We start from the raw sequence: 21820 nt of genomic DNA on the forward strand, positions 1-21820 counted from the left end.
CAGGACAAGAAAGCGCTCTGATACATTGTTACGAAGTAATGCAATGTTGTGTTCGGGAGCTTCACACAGTCATCCTCCACACTGCGAATGCTGCAAATATGATCTGTTTTTAAAGCATAAGTGCACTTGATCACACAGGCAAGAAAGGCTGCTTCACCCACATCAAGTGGTATCATCTTTGACTTTTTTGTTGCTTACTGTATTATTGCATAAAAAATCCAGCGATTGACGACTGCTTTTCACCTGACTCACACTAGGTGATGGACGCCCTGTGCTTACAAGCTGGACACTGCTGCCTGAGGACATAAAATCGCCTGTGACTGAGCTCTAAAGGAAAACCAATACGTGGACCTCATAAGGGCCTCTCTACCCACTCACTCACTCACTCACTCACTCACTCACTCACTGCCTTCATGAATTCCACAGTGAAGATCGAATGGCATTGAGCACTTGATGCAAGTTTGCCGTCAGTGACAAGCTCACGGAGCTCAATGTGTTGGGGGTTTTTTCTCTCTTTTTTTCCCCCCTTCTGCAGGTGGAACTCGTGTTGAATGGCTCGTTCAGAGAAGGCTTTTACATAATGCATTGGTGCTCAAATATACCTGCACGACCAGTGTGATGGCATCAGGAGGAGCAAGACAAAGGAAAGTGGGGAAACAGAGAGGCAAGCAGACAAGGGAGACGGAGAGCATGAAGCATGGATTTGAGCAATGTTTTTATGGAATACATATGTGCAGCCAAGGAAAACTAAATTATAGCCTCATTTCAAATTCCTCCCCCCAGAGAAAAGCCTTCAGACAAAGTTAAGTGAACATGGAACAGAGCCTTCTGGGTAACCAAATTGACTGTCAAAATGACAAAAAGAAGAACAGAAAAAAGAAAAACAGAACTACTGCTTCCATTCACCATCTCCAAGCTCATTGTAGTGATTTAAAACACATACTTAACTAAATCAATAACACAGATACGCACACACACACACACATGCACATAATCTCATTTTGAACTGAATGAAACTGGAAACTGGAAAAAAGTGTTTTTACAAAAGGAACCCCCCCCCCCCCCCCCCCATCCCCCGACCCTCACTTCCCAGTGTTCACAATACCTGAAGAAACACCAGGAGACAGACGGAACATTTCACAATGCAAACTGTTTGAAGTTAAGAAGAGTAAAAACAGAACCAAAAGAAGAAGAAAAAAAGAAACGAGTCTGTGATGAGGAACGATGAAATGAGCATGTGAATTATAGAGCTACAAAGAAACACAGAGAATAAGTGAGTGAGAGATAGAGAGAGAGAGAATGTGTGAGAGATAGAGTGAGAGAGATAGAGAGAGAGAAAGAGAATGTGTGAGAGATAGAGTAAGAGTGAGAGAGAGAAAGATAGAGTAAGAGTGTGAGAGAGAGATAGAGTGAGAGTGAGAGTGTGTGTGTGAGAGAGAGAGAGTGTGTGTGTGAGAGAGAGTAGAAGTGAGAGAGAAAGAGAGAGAGAGACGTTTTTAGAGTCACAGGATAGTGGACTGCGATGGAAAACGCTTCTCCAGCTCCTCCACGATGGAGTTCATGTTGGGGTTTGGGGGTGGCAGCACAGCGACGCCCTCCCCAGGGTCCTCCCCAACTGGCTCTGCCGCCGCATCCACTGCCACCTCCACTGCCACCTCCTCCACTGCCGTCGGGGGGGCCTCCTCCGCGGTCTCGGCCTCCGCAGTCTGATGCCTGGACGCGGCCTTGGGGGGCCTCTGCTTCTTATCGATCTGACTGTACATGTTGGCAACGGACTTCTCTATGTCGGCTATGTTCTTGATGTTCTTAAGGATGCCCTTGAGCTCGCGGCGGGGCGCGTCGGGCTCCGGATCGGGCAGCGGGGGCGGTGGGGGTCGGAGCTTGACCGGCCGCAAGGAAGTGACCGCCGGCAGGGGCGGCAGCACGAACGGGGAGGCGATGAGTGGGGCGTGGGGGTTCGGGGAGTTGGAGGGAGGCGGGAGGGGAGGTGGAGGAGGTGGCGGGGGGTGCTGAGGTCCCGGAGGTGGGGATTGGGGAGGGGTGGAGAAGGATTCGGGGGGCGAGCGGGGCGAGGGGGAGGTTGGAGGGGGAGGTGGGGACTGGGTCGGGGGAGGTGGGGTGGGAGGAGGTGGGGGCGGGACGTCGGGCGGGTCGGGGATCATCTCCACCGTGACGGCGTAGGGCTCGGCGTCGTTGGCGAAGCCGCCGCGGAACTTGCGGAGCGCCGGAGGGGTGGGCTTGTGGGTCGGCGGCGGAGACGACCCGTCGATCTGGGTGACCACGATCGACGGGGGCCCGCCTGGTGGTGCCGGGGACATGGGTGGAGGAGGGGGCGGTGGCGGCGGCGGTGCCGGCTGCTTATTGAACGTGGTCAGCAGGAAGTCCAGCGAGCCCCTGGATTCGCGGCTTTGCCGCTGCTTGGCCTCCAGGATGGCCTCCTGTATGGCCTGCTGCTCGAACTGCCTGGCCTGCTCCCTCACGGACAGCTTCGTCTCGATCCCCCCTCCTCCACCTCCACCTCGTCCTCCACCTCCGCCCGCGAGCTCATTCATCCCCGCGGCTCGGCCTCGACTCCTCTTCATCTGCGCCTCCCAGTGACCCTCCGAGTGGCCGCCGAGCGCCGCCTTCCTCCGCAGCGTCTCGTAGGCGTTCCCGCCGCGCAGCCTCGAGGGCAGTGTCCAGGCGTTGCCCGAGCGCATGTCGTTGGGCAGCGGGAAGCGCGACAGCACCCCCTTCAGGCGGCGACGCTGCGGCGAGTGCGTGCCGAGCAAGTCGCGCCGGCGCTGCGCCTTGCCCTCTATGCCCGGGTTGCTGAGCGTGCCGTCGTCGGCGTACAGCGGGTTGTGCGTGGTCACCGGATGCTCGTCCGACAGGAAGGTGACGTTGCTGTTGGACTTGGGCAGGTTGTTGAGGACGCCGTTGGGCTTGTTGCCGTGGTGGTGGTGCGTGTTGGAGAGGCTCCGTGTGGTCAGCGTGCTGATGAGGTGCCGCCGGTCACCTCCCTGGATCGCACCATGATTGCTTCTGATCGCAAGGGTTATGTGTGTTTGGGGAGGGTGGAGGGGGTGAATGAAGATTTAGGGGGAGCGGGGGAAAGAGAGAAAAGAAAAAAAGAAAAGAAGACAGAACAAAATGGCTTGAATGGAAAAAATAGACAGACAGAGAGAAACAAACAGAATGATATATAAATGAAGGGATCTAGTTTTAGAATAGAAAAAGAAGCATTTTGGTCACTGAACAGAATATTAATTAAGAAATGACTTGGCTTTGGCCCAAACACTTAAAGCCTTTTGAGAGAGCCCAAATATTTGCAACACTACAACTACCAAACAGCAACAAACACCTACTTCTAGACGACACAAGTTAAGGATTCAAAGCACACATGGGATAACTGATTGGAGACTAAACCAGCAAACCACACAGCACAGCAAGCCCACCAGGGACCAGAGAGGACTTCAGCCTAAGCTACGCTAACACATTCCCCACCATCACTGCCCAAAACAAATCCAGTGAGGCCCTGTGGAGTACATGACTGGACAGAAGCAGGTGTTAGGGGGCTTATCTATCACAGATAGGGAAATGTGTGGCTATCGCGACTATTGCAGGCCCCTAAAGCGTCCGGCTGAAGCGGTAGCGGAATGCTGAGTTGGCGGAGAGGCGAGGCCTAGCTGCCTGTTAGACAACACGTCCAGCTTGACCTTTTCTGGGCGACTGTCAAAGCACCTAAAAAAAGCACACCGCTATCCATACACAATGAAGCTTGGACACTGCATCACACTAAGATGGAAAACACAGGAGCAGAGGCAGCTAAAACAAGCCAAACAAACTAACTACTGGGATACAAAGTCCACTAACAACATACAGCATAGTATACACTATACAAGTGAAACTCGCTACGCACACACACACACACACACACACACACACACACACAAACACACACACACACACACACACACACACACACACACACACACACACATCTTATTTACTTACTTAAGCCTGGTATCCATACAAGAAAAGTATGTAAAGGAAGCAAATGAAAGAAAATAATAACAAAGAAAAATGATCAAAACAAGCTTATTTATTGAGCTCCTATTTAAGCTATTAGTTACAGATGACAGCAGTGATGATGGTAATGATGATGATGGTGAAGGTTATGAGTAATAAGATGGTGAAGGTGGTGGTGATGATGATGACGATGATGATGATGATGATGACGATGATGATAACGGGATTCGGGTGAAAGCAGAGAGGGTGGGTGAACGTGGACTGGCTGTGTGTGGAATGAGTCGCCTTTGAGTTGCTGCAAGAGGGGCACTGACGAAAGCAGGGCACACTGGCACAATCACCACCACCATCATCACCATCATCATCATCATCACCATCATCATCATCACCATCATCATCACCATCATCATCACCATCATCATCATCAGGCTGTCCCCAAGCACCAAACCAGCAGGGACACAGTGCAGTGGTGACAGTAATCATGTTGTTTTTTTCACCCAGACATTATGAGGTCACCAGGGAGAGAGTGAGGATGATGGTGGGCGAGCAGAGCATTCGTAAATAAATAAGTCCGAGGCCTTTCTGGACGGCTCATCGTTTTGACTTATTACGAGCATGTGCGTCCACCCCACCCTGTCCCACATCGCACGGCCATAACGGACATAGATTGATAAAGACGACTTTTATTTCTTTTCATGTTTTTAACACTACAGTGTCTGATAGGGGGGCACAGATCAAGGAAATCATTAAGGACACAGTAGAGATGAAACAAGACCTAATCTGGTAACATTCATGGCGATCACCAGAAAGAGAGAAAGACAAAGTGAAAGAAAAGGAAAAAGAGAAAGAGACAGAAAGTTGGAAGCAGCTGTAGCTGTATCTGCCCACAGACACATTGCCCACAGTCTGAAAAACCAGGGCTGATCCACCAAACGGCTTATCGATAAAAATTATTTATATTTCCGTCCCTGGTGGGCCCTGATGTGAATTAATATTTCAATTATCTTAAATTGACATCCCTTTCCTCCCCAACGCACTTCCACTTTCTGAGTGGGATGGGGAATGGTGGCATGAGGGGTAATTGCATAGTATTTTCAGTGTAATAAGAAAGAGAAAGAAATAATTTCCTTACTCCAAATTGTGTTTTCATGGAATATGAAATCCTATTATGTTAATAGCAGCACATCTTCCAGGCACAAAAAAGAGAAAGAGAGGGATAGAGAGAGAGAAATAGAAAATAACCCTGCTGAGGTATGACATAGACAGTCTGACAGACCCCCACCCCCCCCCCCCCCCCCACACACACACACACATACTCACACACTCATGCGCCCCACCCCCCAATACCCATCGATGGAGTGTTGAAAGAGCATCATTAGCCTCTTCCTTTTAGCCAAAGAGAGGCTGGGTCTGCTTCTCAGATAACTTACACATTTAGCTTAACTTCTGAGCAGTGTCATACTGGCACACCATCTATGAAGAAGTGACTCAGGTTTTGCTAGCTTAGCTCAAAACTATGTCTTGCTAACGCAGCGTTTGACCGTGGAGAATCAGTCAGATATATGAATGAGGGAGAGAACGAGAAAGAAAAAAACAGCAAAGATTTAGAGAGAAAAAAAAGAGTGAGAGTGAGAGAGTAAGAGAGAGCGAGAGAGAAGTAGAATGAAAATGAGGCTTGTGAAATGCTTTGCGTGAGTGCACCTGATGTTGCCTGCCCCAGCACAGCATGTAGCAAACAGTCATAGCTGGATGTCAACGTGTTCCTCCAAAAAAAAGCTAGCTTGTACCCAGGAGCTTACAGTGAAACATCACCAGAGGCAATTTCTCAGCACTATCCTCTTACCTACCGTACTTCCTACACTTCTCAGAACATCCTGTACCACCAACAGGTGTACAGAGGTGAAAAGTGTCAGAGGTGAAAAACATCACCACTGACACTTTAATCTTCATCAAGGTTCCATTAACTAACATTAGTTAATGTAGCAATTAACACCAAAAACAACAAGCGTCACATTAATAATGCGGGAATTAGTTAATAAGGGTAATAAGTTAAATTCATAATTTAGGTCAACAAACGGCTTTATTTATTCATGTTAATTAATATGAATTAATGAAACCTTAATGAATTGCATCACCATATCAGCTGAAGATAAAATTTGTACTTACATGGTGCTGTCGCCCAGCTCCTCATAGAGATTGTTGGTGGCGGCGCCCACAGATTTGCCCGTTGGCAAAACCATTTGGATCCGAGCTGTTTTCGCACATTCTGCCTGTCGCCTTCAATCACATAGGTCAAAAATTAGGAAGTGGCCAGGCATTTATTCAAAGAGCACACTACTTGATGGAACATAATCACTAACTCGGATATAATATCATATTAAATTAGATTAGATTTGATTAGATTAGATTAATCTTTATTGTCACTGTGGCTATGTAAGTGTTATTAAAGTATGTACATTTATTAATCTGAACATTATGGATGGGATAGGGTAGTGCAACTGCAATTGTCTGGGGGGGATGCTGAGGTTGTTTATTCATATTCTGTTGATATTTCAGGGTCATCTTTCAATCATCCAAGCTAAAAAGAAACTCCATATAGCACCTTTATTGAGAGTTTTACTATATTCTACTATTATGCAGCTTTCAGACACAACGTGACGACGGCACCGCAGTGTTCTAACACCCATTATTTCCAATGGCTTCTACTATTATGCGATGAACCTAGTAGCGAGCACAGATTGCAAATCACTCCCTATCCGTATCAGACCATTTGAGTAAAATCCTTGGTCTACCTCTTCACTTTCCCCATCAAAATTTTTCCTTCTCTCTCTCCCTCTCTCTCTGACTCAACATTAAGGGGAGGTGGCACCAGTCAGAGCACGTAGACACTGATAAAAATCTCAAATTCAGATGGTGACTCCTGTGTGTTCAAAGAAACCAATTTTCCCAGCATATTTTTTATGCGCCATCCCAGACAATAATATTGCACTATTGTCTTTAATATATATATAAATAGCCTGAAATAGCCTGTGCAGAGGAGTGGGGTATTGTGGTGGATGTGCTTTGAATTCTTTTTCTGAAGGAGAGTACTTCTCTAACATCTCTGCTATAACAATCAATAAGGACATCATACTCACTCTTTAAATCTGACGAAGTTGATGGTAATGTTGAAGAAGAAGAGGACGACAACTCCCAGAGGATGCAGGGAGGATACAAAGACAGGAAGACATTAGACTAATGAGTAAGTTATGCACAGGGTCGATATTATCACTTAACCATGCATCACAATCAACCACATAAAAAGCATAATAGCCCTATTGAAAACATCAGGGCACTTGCCAATGAGTTGAAGCTGTGCAAAGGCACTCGTAAAAAAAAAGAAAAAAAAAAAGAAGAGGAAATATTGCACCTACAGAGGACTCCTTTTCTATTAGGGACGGACGCGTTTCATGATCACTACACTAGCTGTGCACTAACGTGTGCAGAATGTTAAAAATGGCCCTTCCTTTGAAATGCACAACAATGATCCTCTAATATTTGTCTCGAGTGGTGTTAATTAAAACTGCTTTCACGCCATGTGAGTGCAAGATTGGCACTAAAAGGCGTTGCCACGGTGATTTATGGAGAATTAGTGCAAAGACCATGAAACTATGGAACAGGCCTCCAGAGGGATGCACATGTACGTGTGTATGTGTGTGTATGTATGTGTGTGTGTGTGTGTGTGTGTGTGTGTGTGTGTGTTTGTGTGTGTTTGTGTGTGTGTCCGTCCATGTGTGTGAGTGTTTTCTGTATGTGTCTTACTCAAAGGACGATCCATGATCATTGCATTTCCATTGTCATTACATTACTCTACACCAGGGATTTCCAAACTGTGGTACGTATACCACCGGTGGTACGCAAGCTTCTACTAGGGGGTATGTGAGATGAAAAAGGCAATGTCGGAGAGGTGTTAAAAAACGATTTTTTAAAAAAAATCTTAAGCCTTTGTTATTTGTTATCATGTAGGGCGGCTTATTAAACATGATGCCTGGAATGCATCAATAGAATGTTTGGGAACAGCTGCTCTACATGGTGGTATATGGCAATCCACTTAATATTCAGGTCAGCCTGGTCATGACTGGAATTTGATTGAGCATGTCATCTCTTGAATCCCATGTGGATTTGCGAGCATGTATTTGTGACTCTGTGTATGGGTACATATATCTATGTGTGTGTGTGTTGGTGAGTTCAGTGTGTGTGTGTGTGTGTGTTGTGTGTGTCTGTGCATGTGTGTGCGTGTGTGTTGTGTGTTTGAGTGTGCAAACTATGGAACAGGCCTCCAGAGGCATGCACATGTAAGTGTGTATGTGTGTGTATGTGTGTGTATGTGTGTGTGTGTGTGTGTGTGTGTGTGTGTGTGTGTGTGTGTGTGTGTGTTTGTGTGTGTTTGTGTGTGTGTCCGTCCATGTGTGTGAGTGTTTTCTGTATGTGTCTTACTCAAAGGATGATCCATGATCATTGCATTTCCATTGTCATTACATTACTCTACACCAGGGATTTCCAAACTGTGGTACGTATACCACCGGTGGTACGCAAGCTTCTACTAGGGGGTATGTGAGATGAAAAAGGCAATGTCGGAGAGGTGTTAAAAAACGATTTTTTTTTTTAAATCTTAAGCCTATGTTCTCTTTGTTCTTTGTGTTTCATAATGTTGTTCACCCCACTGTTTTTTTAGGCGGCTTATTAAACATGATGCCTGGAATGCGTCAATAGAATGTTTGAGAACAGCTGCTCTACATGGTGGTATATGGCAATCCACTTAATATTCAGGTCAGCCTGGTCATGACTGGAATTTGATTGAGCATGTCATCTCTTGAATCCCATGTGGATTTGCGAGCATGTATTTGTGACTCTGTGTATGGGCACATATATCTATATGTGTGTGTGTGTGTGTGTGTGTGTGTGTGTGTGTGTCTGAGTTGAGTGTGTGTGTGTGTGTGTTTGCATGTGTGTGTGTGTGTGTGTGTGTGTGCGTGTGTGTTGTGTGTTTGAGTGTGCACACATCCATGTCTCCACAATCCCATACACGTGTGTATCACCCTATGTATCTATGCATCAGTGTGGCGGTGGGTGGCGGCGTGTGTACTCACTGTCTGTAGGTGAAGATGACGATGAGGATGGCGGGGATGCAGCAGAGGATGATGATGATGGCCAGGGCCAGGAGCGCGCCCTCCGTGTAGCCCACCGTCTGCACCGACTTCTTCACGCTGGCCACCACGTCCGGTGTGCGGATCTCCAGGATACGCCCGCCGCGGCCCAGGTACGGCTGGAACTCCTTGTTGATGTCCAGTAGCTTCCCGTCCAGAAACCTGCACAACAAGTCAAGTCAAGTCAAGTCAAGTTTATTTATATAGCGTATTTCATACACAGGGGTAATTCAATATGTTTTACATCAACAAAAGCAAAGAATACTAGTTAATAAAAGCATAAAAGGGCAATAGTTAAAATAGTTTAAAAGGTAAAGTACATAACATAGAATAACTAAAAAACAAGTTGAATCAAGTCTACACAAGGTAGAATACTGTAATTAAAAGACAGATTCGAAATTTGTAACTCAGTGATATCAGGAAGTGCATTTGATCAGTTGGCAGAAGGCATTTGAGAACAGTTTGGTCTAAATTTAACACACACAACACACACCCACACCAACAGTGGCGCCTTCACGTTTGGATTTTGGAACATGTATGGTGAAGATGTTGTAGGTGGGGCAACTTTTTTAGCAATGTTGCTAGGCAATAACATGATTCAGAATGTTCTGATCGAAATAGCATCTGCCTACTGATGATTTCTATTCTACAGATACATAAATGTTACAATACTAGTGGGAACATGTGCCCACACAACATCATTTAGCAACAACACTGTCAACACTGCTCAAAAATTTGACCTGTGTACCTTAAGAAAAAGGGAAAATGTGTGACTTCATACATCAATACTTTAACTAGATGTACCGCGTAGCGGTACAAAATATGACCGCCGCTCAGTCCTGCACATCCATTCCGCGAAAATAAATCATATTAATGAATTTGTCTCCATCTTCTACTCCATTCCCCACTCTTGAAACTTTTGTGTATGCTTGTTTGAAATGTGTGTTTGCACACATTCCGCACACAAAGTAGCCTACTGGCGCTGCAAAGGTGAATAGATTTGTTTCTGGGCCAAAAAATCTGTAACATTGTTATAAAACCTTTAAAATCTATAAACAATCTCAAGTAGGGCAGTTCATCACAGTCCATCCATTGCAACTGGACTGATGAAAGGTACACCTGTAGGCTACATTGTATTTGGGAAAAGCAGAAGGTAGCAGCATAATGTATTTATTTATTTATTATTAAACAAAACAATCCCTGTCAGTTCCATGCAGTTTTCAACAGCTATCAAGAAGAGAGGTCATGTCATGGATTTTTGTGAATGTTTCTTCTTCTACATATGCATAAGTTTAGTCATCTAGTTCAAATGATATTCAGCTTTATTGTCAATGCACAAATGAAATACCAGTAGTCTAAAACAAAATGCCGTTTTTCCCAGTGGTGCAAATAACTGACATGTCCAAAGGGCCTTCATGAAATGCGTTGCGAGACTGTTCATACACATTTTAACGGGCAAAGTTGAAGAGCTACTCTCCGTTATTGTTTGTGCAAATAATATGCTGATTCATGTTCCCTTGCATTTTGCAACCATGAGGTCAATGGTTAAGCTCAATCTTTTGACGCAATCTTTTGATTTTCACCCAGCCTAGTCCATGGTAGGCGCCCGATAGAAATATTGTTTAATTTTGCGATTGAGATATCCACGCACTGGCGCCCCCCCTGCGACGTGTTCGCCCCCCGGTTTTAGAGCTATTCTAAATGCAAAAATGCATAGAGGGAGTTATGACAAAACCGTGACTGTTAACAAACTATAAGCTATATAAGGTAGGCCCTATGCTAGGCCTATTACACAACACAAATTGTCGCTAGGCTATGCTGGCGACCCAAATAAAATCTCCGTTGGAACCAATGGCTTACACCTTACAGTATCAAGCTGCCACCTCTTGGCGAAAAAGTTAATAGTTTTGCATATCAGTAGTAATACATTTCACGTAGCTGTGAATCACGGAAAGGGCGAATGAAGTGGACACTTCTAAACGGAACCCAACCTACTGTACAGTAGCTCAAGGTCTGTGGCTAAAGCAGCCATAATGAAAGCGTTATCATTGTTTGGATACTTCACACACACGTGTTTTTTAATCGCATAGACTACAACTACCAAGCTGGAATCAAAGCACATCGACTCCCCTCTCACACCCTAAACACGCACTTCGAACAAACAAAAAGCGCCTCAGTCTCACGGAATAGCCATAGGCAAAACTGTATCTGACCCTTATAACGTTGGCACTAAATCATTCATCGCAAAGAATGATTTTTGTAGCACGTGCAACAAATATGTGTAGGTACAGCCCTGCCCTGAATACATCTCAACGTGCGCTCTAATACATCTGGTTTAAATGGAGATTGTAGATCGATCATCACGGGATCATAGACAGGTTATCTTTCAGGTAGCCTATAGCACTGCTATATTTTCCATTAAAAAACCATCACGTAGCGAACGTGTTGTGGCTAACTCACTTAGCTCCTGTTAGTAGCCTAGGTTATGGTCATAAGCAAATGAGATGACAGTCGAAAGATACAATTAGTGCTGTTATCGATTTGCTTGGTAGCTTATAAACGCATTTATGGTTTTCTACAAATACATCAATAATCAAATTGGCCTCCATCACTCAACCATGCTAACAGTAACATTATTTTACCTACGTTCTGCTATTGATAGGATTAACGTAGCCTACCTGCAGTAAAAAACAAGCATGTCCGATAAACATTCTCAGATTTATTTCGGCTTCAAGAGGAAATGGGAATTACATGTCATGCAGAAATCATCCTACCCTTAGACGTTCTCTGCGGTAAACTACTGTAGCCTACAGTCTTGTCCTTGTAGGAAGCATAGTGTCTTTCCAACCCATTTAAGATTAACTTCCAACAAAATTACGTCTCACTGCAACGATGCGCCATCTAGTGGACAAACGACTACTTATCGCCAATACTGGAAATGCAGCCATGATGATGATGATGAATATTTATTTTGGCTTTCTTTTAATCCTACTGAATTTGTAATTATGTATCGGCCGTTCTAATACCGATAGTATGTGGGTGCCTGTGTGTGTGTGTGCATGTGTATATGTGTGCACCACCATCTACAGGCCAGTGAGTGTAGAGTCACTAAATGTACACATAACTTAATTTTTTAGACCCCCCCATGGATGAAATTCTACGAAACTTGGCATACCCCCAGAGAATGTCAGGTTAATCATACACATACAATTTGGTGCAGTTCTGAACGTCTTTACTGAAGAGAGGGGCGATTAAAGCAGAATGATATTGCATTTTCATTTTTTACCGGGGGGGTGCAAATCACAAATGAGTGATTATGGGCTAAGTTGATGTGGGCCCTTGAGACCAACATACCATAAAAATTTCTTCATCCTCGGTGCCACGGTTCAGGTAGTTATTGAGGAAAAACTGCATTTTTTGGGTTTCGGGGGGCCCAGCGCGGAGGGGGAGTGGCCCCCGGGGACCAAACGAAATTTTTCCGTAAAAGTCTAGTGGGGCTACATACCCACCAAATTTCATGTGCCCTGGTGTTTCGGTGCCCCGGGTATCGTTGACCAAAATTTCAGGAAGTAGATGACGGGGAAAAAAAAAAAAAAAAAAAAAAAAAAAAAAAACTTTGACAATCCCTATATGACCGCTTCGCTAGCTTCGCTAGCGGCGGTCATAATAAGGGTCACTAACAGTGTTGCCACAGTTACCTTGAAAAAGTAATCTGATTACTGATTACTCCTTTAAAAAGTAACTTAGTTACTTTACTGATTACTTGATTTTAAAAGTAACTAAGTTAGATTACAAGTTACTTTATTAGTTACTTTCAGCAGCTGCCGACAACACCCCCAACGCCTCAACATAAAAATGATAACCGGTTTTGCCAATACTCACTATAATGGAAGTGCATTTTAACAGCAATGTATAGCAGACATCCCAACCTATCCTACTTTGATACTGAAATTCAGATGTTTGTTCAATAATGTCTAAGTACACCAAATAGGGAAGGCCTATTGATAGAAATAGTTATAGTAAAATATGTAGATTTCTTTTCATGTAGCCTTGGCAACTAGCCATCTTGTAGCCTATAGGCCTGAGTAATATGCAAATGAAATTACACTTGTTAAACTCACCTCAACAAGTCTTTTGCAATCATTTAACCCGCCGTGAGCAATGCTAAAGTTGCTGTTACAAACAGTGCAGTGTGCAAGATTATCATTATGTTTTAATCTTTTGAGACAATTGGGTACACTTTTGTGTAGTCTGATGTGAAATGGGTCTTAAATCTTCCTTTTTGAGGGGCACTGACGCTGCCATGACGCTTCTGTTCCTAGATACACTGACTGAACTGATTAATTATGTTTGGGAGAAAAGAGATATAAGCACTTACACTGAAAACGGATTGGTTGATTTAGCAAAACAGACCAGGATGCTCTCTGTCTTGGATGCGCTTCAGGCACAAACGCACCACTCCTCTCTCTCTCCCTCTCCGTTGTGTGCGCATTAAGCTATGCACACACGATTTGAAGCAAAGATTCTAGAATCTTTGATTTGAAGTCCGGTCTGGCTTGCGTGCTCTTGTTCGCTCTAGGTTCCGGGAGATTTTATGTAATTTGCGGGCGTCAGGAAGCCGCTATCAATATGTGGGAGACTCCCAAAACTTCGGGAGACTTGGGATGTCTAGCTAGACAGCATTTTGTCGCCAGCACAGAATGTACAATGTACCTTAATGTTGTCATGTGTAACTGACACAAACTCAAAGTAATGACTGATGAAATGTGCATCTCTCTCTCTCCCTCCATTGTTGTTTACGTTTGTATTCGCTGCACGTTACGTTTGTATTCGCTGCACGTGAATTGTCCTCATGCTGAAAACGTGAGTATAGCCTACATGACATTAATACCCAAGACAAGAAGAAAGCAAAGAATATATCTTTTTATTAAGGAAAATGACAAAAATAGTAACGCACAGTAACTTAGATAAGTAACTTTAATCTGATTACTGGTTTGTAAATAGTAGCGCGTTAGATTACTCGTTACTGAAAAAAGTGGTAAAAATAGACTAACGCGTTACTAAGTAACGCGTTACTGGCATCACTGGTCACTAAATGCTATCCTCAAGTAAGTGTGAATCAAGACTTAGGAGCTCAGTGATCAAGGAGAGATTTTGTGGCTCATAATTCACATGACACAAATGGTGACATGCTTTAAGTCCAATTGCTAAAAACATCACACAGTGCAGGAGCAATTACGGCAATTACGGAGATCCATCATTTCGATCTGGAGTGTGATCTACTGTGACTTCACTATGGGCTCGATGATCGATGAATAAATGACCCTGACGGATCTTGAATTAGCAAAAATCGGGCCAATGTCAACCCACATTTACATCACTGTTTGTTAGACTGTAATTCCTATCTATCTTTCCCCTCATACACACTTGTTTGATACATAAAACAATTATGACGGGAAAAATTGCTGTTTTCCTTCCAAGTCTGCTCTCTGCAGTTTTGTGTGAAGCACATCTAATTCATTTACTAACAGTCAGGCAGTTTACAGTTGGCAAACATTGCCTGCGATGACATCAGGGAAGCCTCGGATACTGTTTTTATTCTAATAAATTCCGCCTCTCCAAGTCAACAAATAACATTTTAGCACTGAGAAAAGATTTAGGGGGCGGCCCTTACATGCTGAGTGGCGCACCTTGGAGTGCCGTTGTTTGCTGAGTGGTTTTAGGATCGGGGTGTAAACAGCTAACAGTGCCCTCACCAAGAAGAGCTGCCTATTACTATATTGGCATAACGTGGAGGGCAAGTGAGTGTGGGGATTTTTATGGACCTGGTGTCTGTCTAATGCTGCATTCCAGACGACTTGGAAGTCAGAAATGTCCTAGTTAGAATCTCCCAATTTCATTCCAGACAAACTCTGAAGTCAAGAATTCTGGCATCCTACTGGGAAAAAGTACAATGGAACCCCACTTCTGAACTTGTGGGGAAGTCGATCTACCCCAACTTCAGGGTTGGAACTGAAGTCCAACCTCCGACGTCTGAGTTGTCTGGGATGCAGCATAAGTCAAAACCTTCAGCAGGCAGGCATGTAAGGAAGAGAAGCAGGGAGCTCCACCATAGTGACTACCTGTGTCAGTGAGAGTCAGATGACATTTGTCGTCTAATGTGCCAGTATAAGTCATGAGTCAGTCACACTAGTGCAAGTTACAAGCAAGTCTCAAGTCCTAACCATCAAGTTTCAAGTCCTAACCATCAAGTCTCAAGTAAGTCTCAAGTCCTAACCATCGAGTCTCAAGTAAGTCTCAAGTCCTAACCATCAAGTCTTAAGTAAGTCTCAAGTTCTAACCATCAAGTCTCAAGTAAGTTTCAAGTTCCCACTGTTGTGAAAATCAAGCAAGTCAAGTTGACATAGTTTGTGTGGTAAAGGACAATGAAAGGCGAGTGTTTTAACAATGACATGAATGACATGAAGAGAGTTTTAACAATGACATGAATGAAAGAAGTAGAGGAGAAAAGGCCAAGTCTAAGAAGATGAGGAAGACGAGATCTGGAGTGAGTGAGCGGAGAATGAGAGGAGACAAGCGGGACCCAAAGATTGTATGATGAGGAGGAAAAGAGGGGACCAAAAGATCAAAAGAAAATGGAGATTGTTAAGATGAAGGGCACAGAGAATGTAAGACAGAGAGAGCAAGAGATGGATGGTATGGAAATGAAAGAAGGAGAGAAAGAACGTAGGAAAGATGAATACAGAACAGACTATGACTTAGCCACCCACTTGTAGAGCTCCTGACGGGACAGCGCACGATTGGTCAGGGGGTCGATGGCGTACACCATGAGGTCTGACTTGGAATAGTCTTCTTGCTCAAAGCTGTCTCCATAGCGACGAGGCCCGATGGACTCCACGACCACTTTAGCTCCGGGGATCTGGTCTTGAACGTAGCGCTCTAGAATCCTGCCGGAAACATTTGGACAGAGAAGAGGGAGAAAGAGAGAATGAGTGGGGAGGTAAAGAAAGACCCTTCAGGAAGCACAATTAAGGAGAGAGTGAGAGAGAGCGAGAAAGACACAGAGAGAGAAATAGAGAGAGGAAATACAGCCTAGCACCACTTTCTTTTGGGCTTTTCTGCTGAATTTATTTGCACATTTTTACACTTTTAAAAGCCATGCTTTTCATAAACGAATCATTTGATACAAACTTCCATTAGTGAGGCCCTGGAGTTTTGACGGAAGAAAACCACATTCCCAGATGTCAGACCTCAGGATGTGTGCATTTCTTGTGAAGATAGTGTGAAAATGCAGCTTTCTGGCATGTTGAATGATTGCTGCGGACCATGAATAGTGGACCATGAACAGAACATGAAGTGAGTTTGTGTGCACACGTTCAGATTCACAAATATTTCACACACACTGCCTCATAAGATGCTTGCGGGCATAATAATTGTTTCTCCATTTTGCATTCCCCCTCACACACAGCAAGTGCTTTTAGCATGCGTGTGTGCACATGTGTATGTGTTATCTTGTCTGTGTGTAGTTATTCTTATGAATGAGGACCATCCCAGGCACTGAGAGAGAGACACCCTGGGCATTCATAGCTTCACTTTCAGATGCATCTATGCTATATTTGGTCAAAACACACACACACACACACAAACACACACACACACACACACACCCACACACACAAACACACACACACACACACACACACACACACACACACACACACACACACACACACACACACAAAGCCACACACCCGCCAGTCTTGTAGTGCCATAGCACACACACATGGCCTAGACCCTCATTACCCAACCCTGTCCTCTTGTCAGCCCACCAGGACAGCTCCTCAGGCCGAGGGCTCCAGAGGGGAGAGTGTCTGGGACCCAAAGTTGTCATTTGGGGGGCAAAAAAAAAAACAACAGCGATGGTCTCGGAAAAGAGAGACGAGCGAAGGGAGGTGGGGAGATGGATTGGAAGAGGGAGACGGCTGTGATGAAGTGAGTTTGGCACTTCAAAGCGAAAATGTCCTTGTCTCTCGCAGTGGGTGTCTGATACCCTACAACCCAACACACACACACACACACACAGACACACACACATGCAAACGCACACACACACACCCTCGCTCCACGGCTGTATCATCCACACTGCTGCGGCCGCCACCCCAACACTGCACCACCACGATCCCATCTGCCCCCAGTGAGGCTGGCAATCCCTGCCAATTACCTGCGGAGATCTGGATATTCCCTCGGCCGTGAAAAAAAAGGGTGTGAGAGAGAGAGATTCTGAAAAAGAAGAAGAAAAAGAAAGCAAAAAAGGAAAAGAAAGAAATGACAGAGAGGCCGAGCAGGAAGAATGAGAGAAAATGACAAGGGAAGGAAAAGAAGCGGAGAGAGAGAGAGAGAGAATGGAAGCCACGAGGGATGGGTAGAGCCGAGACGAGATTGATGACTTTCCCTCTCAGGGGGTTGGGGGGAGAGTGGCTGTGGCGAAGAGTGGAGGAGTGAGGGTGTGTGTGTGTGTGTGTGTGTGTGTGTGTGTGTGTGTGTGGTATGTGTGTGTGTGTGTGTGTGTGTGATGTGTGGTCTGTGGTGTGTGTGTGTGTGGTATGTGTGTGTGTGTGTGTGGTATGTGTGTGTGTGTGTGTGGTGTGTGGTGTGTGTGTGTGTGGTGTGTGGTGTGTGTGTGTGTGTGGTGTGTGGTGTGTGGTGTGTGGTGTGTGTGTGTGTGTGTGTGTGGTGTGTGTGTGTGTATGTGTGTGTGTGGTGGTAGTAAGGACAGAAGACTCCAGCGACAAGCGATGGCTGGCTGTCTGTCCGTCCACACAGCTGAGCCACCATCCCACCACCCCCTGCAGTTAAGATGGAGTTAAGATGGTGGCTTTTTTAGCAGCAGGTTACTGGTTCAGTTGGTGGAGGTGGTGGTGGTCGGGCGGGGGGGCTGTCAGTCCACAGTTGGCACATGGCAGTGTGTTGTGCCAGTGTGAAACTGGCACAGCAAGGGGCTCTCGTCCACACACAGCAGGGGGCGAAGGGTACCAGACTGACGGGCACACCGGGGCAGCGTGCCAGGCGCTCGAGAGCTAACCACTCCGCCCCGCTTCACACGCCAACGCCTGTTTGCTGATACACGCTGTCAGAAGCCACACTGAGACTGTTCAAGAGACCATGGCTTTCCTGCTCTACTTGTTTTTTGTTTGTTTGTTTGTTTTTTTACGGTGGCTTGTTGTTTCACTTATATTATGTTTGGTGACATCATATTTAGCCGATGCTTACATTCAAAGTGACTAATAGCAGCATCTTAAGACAATAAACATTTCTATAAATTCATTGTAAGAGCTCCCAAGATATTGAATCTCTGATAGTGGTGCTTTTTGGCTCCTTAATCTGACAGTTGAGACACAGGAACATGGGCCTCAGCATTGCAAGGAAGAGGAATGTCGGCTCTATATATATTTCTAATTCATTCCATGCATAAAAATGTACTCTGCGTCAACCCTAATATATGCTTTGGAGAGCTCCTGCTGTTCAAATAACTTTCTGGGCACACATGAAGCTCTCCATCTGCCTAACTACAGGGGAGCTCTGAATGAACAGGTTCCATGGGAGTGTGTGTGTGTGTGTGTGTGTGTGTGTTTAATGAGAGTTTGTTTGTATGTATGTATGTATATATATATATATATATATATATATATATATATATATATATATATATGTGTGTGTGTATGTGTCGGTGTCCACATGTGTGTATGTACAGTATGTGTACTGTATATGAGTTAGCAAGTGTGTGTGTGTGTGTGTGTGTGTGTGTGTGTGTGTGTGTGCGTGCGTGTGCGTGTGTGTGTGTGTGTGTGAGTGTGTGTGTGTGTGAGAGAGAGAGAGAGAGAGGGAGAGAGAGAGAGAGTACAGTATATGTAAGTGTGTGTGTGCGCCTGTGTGTGTGTGAGTGCTCGCGCACATGTAATATGAGATGGGGACCCACAAGAGCTGGAGCACCACCCTCAGCGTTTAAGCCTCTGTGAAGCCCGCGCAGCAGGGTGCCTGCGTTTGATCTGAGGAGAGAGGAATCAAACAGGCCTCTTTGATTCGGACGTTTCCCCAGTGTCCAGGGAGGTCCAGACAAGGCAGACATGGAGCTCATGTGCGGAGGTGGTGGAGCACAGGCCTCCCAGACAACATGGCTATTTTTTTCTACAGGTGCTGAATGTTAAGTGTTAGTCTCCCGGCGTTTCACGCTTGCTACGTGACTGAGTCTGCGATGAGGACTTGCGACTTGGGTTCACTGTCCACAGCACAAAGGATTGTGGCTCAACGATGAGCCACGGTTCTGCTTGAATTTATTTCTGATAAAAAAATGGGTTTTCCTTGTCCCCATCACCTTAGCGCTTGCTTTAGAGGTGGCACAGGCTCTTGGTTCTGTGAAGTGCCTTGAGGCAATCTCAATTGTTTTGGCACAATATAAATAAATTGAATTAAATTGAAGTGCACTGAACTGAACTCAGTTTAGACTGCTCGGCTGGAGTCTGGGCCAACCAATGTTGGTGTTTTGAGGCTACTGGGGGCTGTTTAGCAGGCAGACGTTGAACTAATGCTGGGAACAGACAACCTGATTGTGAAACTATTGCAATCATGGGAAATCCAAGGGAGCCATCGTTAGTTGTGATATTCATTTGTGGCAAGAATTGTTACGTGTGTTTGGGTGACTGAGGTGAATCCTTTGAGATTCTTTCCATTGGTGACACAATCCATATTCAATCAGACATGTTTGATGTTATCTTGACCGGTCAGTTCTATGGTCGCCATGGTCGTATTCATGACATTAAACAGTCGACAGCTCAGTTGTTATGTTTGTGATCGTCACTATGGTAACTCCCAATCCCAATCTATCATGTATGATTGAATAAATCTGGAGGTCTGTTCCCAGAATGAGTAAATGGCACCCTTTAAAATGCCACTCTTCCTGTCTAAATGAGGTGTGTATGGAACATCAGCAATACTTTACCCCATAAGCCGATCTTTGTTCTGCTCCACCATGGTGGGGGGGACGTTGGACACGACTATCTGCATGTCCAGCTGGTTCACCACAGACACCTAGAGGAGAAACAAGATAGAGTGAGAAATGCATACACCATCCTTGATGCAGTGTACCTTCTGTAAGCTGGTAAGGCCAATGTGGCTTCTGGTTAGCAGCAATAGCATACTGATACTTGCATTAATTAAAGTGAATTGACATTAAAGTATGGTTAAACTACACAAAGTGTATTCTGCACTCAAATTATGACAGCTTTGCCCAGCACAATTTTGTCATTGCCATTTCAGAATACGGCTAACTTGTATCGCATACAGCAATAAATGGATCAGACACCCGGTCAGCTGTTCCAGCGAATTTCTGACATGTTTGAAATTTTAGTCACGTACTCTCCCCCTCAACAATACGCCGGTCGAGTGTGACAAGTCATCAGATGACAAGATTCCCCCTCTCAAGCAGCGTAAGCCCGGCCTTAGCGACTAGCCCGGCCTTAGCGACTAGCCTGGCTCCCGTGGTGACCGTGCCGCTCCTGTAGTGCAGCGCAAGCCGTTGCGACATTATACTCATGTATCCCTTGGGACCCTCTACAGTGGAGTGTCCTTAAATAATCCCTTTGGTTCCTGCAGCGTCAAGCATTTGCCCCCCCCCCCCCCCCCCCCCATCTCTCTCTCTCTCTCTCTCCGCGCCCCACCTCACCACTCCTCTCCGCTGGTGCCCCTACGCACGCTAATTTAACGGGGCGCTTAATGCCAGCAGCACAATGAGTCTCTCGGGAGAAACTTTGTTAACTGTCTGGCAGGCACCTCTTCCAGGCTCATCCCCGTGAAACGAGGCTAGGCCGCCCTTCAAGAACCAGGAGAGGGAAATAGAATTCATAAGATTGAGGGAGGAAGAAAGAACGAAAGAAAGAAAGAAAGAAAGAATACCTCAAGCATCCCTCTCTTCATTTCCCCTTGTCTAGTCACTTTCTTTATTTTATTAAGGTGCCTGTTAGTGGAACAGGTTTTTCCTGCCACCGTGGCGTTTAATCGAAAGTCCACAATGCCCCCCTTCACCAACCGCGTTCCCCCGTCTCTCTCTCCTGCCCACTACCTCCACACAGCCCGCGCCAGTTGGCAGCACTCGCCAGGCAGGTGGGCAGTTAAAGGATGAAAAAAAAAAAAACACCACATATATTCATCCCAAACACACCCAGCGGCCAGCAAGGGAACAACAGACCAAAAGCCTCGCCCAAGGAGAGAGAGAGAGAGAGAGAGAGAGAAAGAGAGGGGAAAAAAACAGAAGGGTTTTGTTACTGTGGCTTGATTTACGAAGCTACACCAAGCATCTGCGCAGCTCTCTGCATGCCAGGCAGAGAGGAGAGAGAGAGAGAGAGAGAGAGAGAGTGTGATGGACCGAGCGAAGCTCTTATCTCCACCTGAGAGGAGAGGAGCTGGGTGGACGAGACTTCTGGGCTTTGGCTGCCGGTGGCTGGACGCTGTGGCTCCTCTCTCCGCTCCGCGTAGGTAACTGGCTTCTCTCCAGACCACCGTCCCTTCCCAACCCCCCCCCCACCCCCTCATCCCTTCACAACGGACGAGGAAATCTCGTGGGAGCGAGA

General features: G+C 45.5%; 1 protein-coding gene across 1 annotated transcript in view; it reads right to left on the reverse strand.

The window, feature by feature from the left end:
• Window positions 1-1502: 1502 nt before the first annotated feature.
• Window positions 1503-21820, reverse strand: part of pcdh15b (protocadherin-related 15b) — a 194881-nt gene continuing 174563 nt past the window's right edge. The window contains exons 28-34 of the mRNA XM_076298738.1: window positions 20194-20282; window positions 15968-16144; window positions 9141-9359; window positions 7149-7157; window positions 6178-6288; window positions 1665-3024; window positions 1503-1595 (exon numbers count right to left, since the gene is read on the reverse strand). Coding sequence (XP_076154853.1) covers window positions 1503-1595; window positions 1665-3024; window positions 6178-6288; window positions 7149-7157; window positions 9141-9359; window positions 15968-16144; window positions 20194-20282 — 2058 coding nt within the window. The remainder of the gene's footprint in view (window positions 1596-1664; window positions 3025-6177; window positions 6289-7148; window positions 7158-9140; window positions 9360-15967; window positions 16145-20193; window positions 20283-21820) is intronic.

This window comes from Alosa pseudoharengus, unplaced genomic scaffold (genome assembly GCF_046254945.1).
Source record: "Alosa pseudoharengus isolate Yale_2024_CS ecotype anadromous, Long Island Sound unplaced genomic scaffold, YU_APseudo_1.1 YU_APseudo_1.1_scf_21, whole genome shotgun sequence".
Lineage (NCBI taxonomy): Eukaryota > Metazoa > Chordata > Actinopteri > Clupeiformes > Clupeidae > Alosa > Alosa pseudoharengus.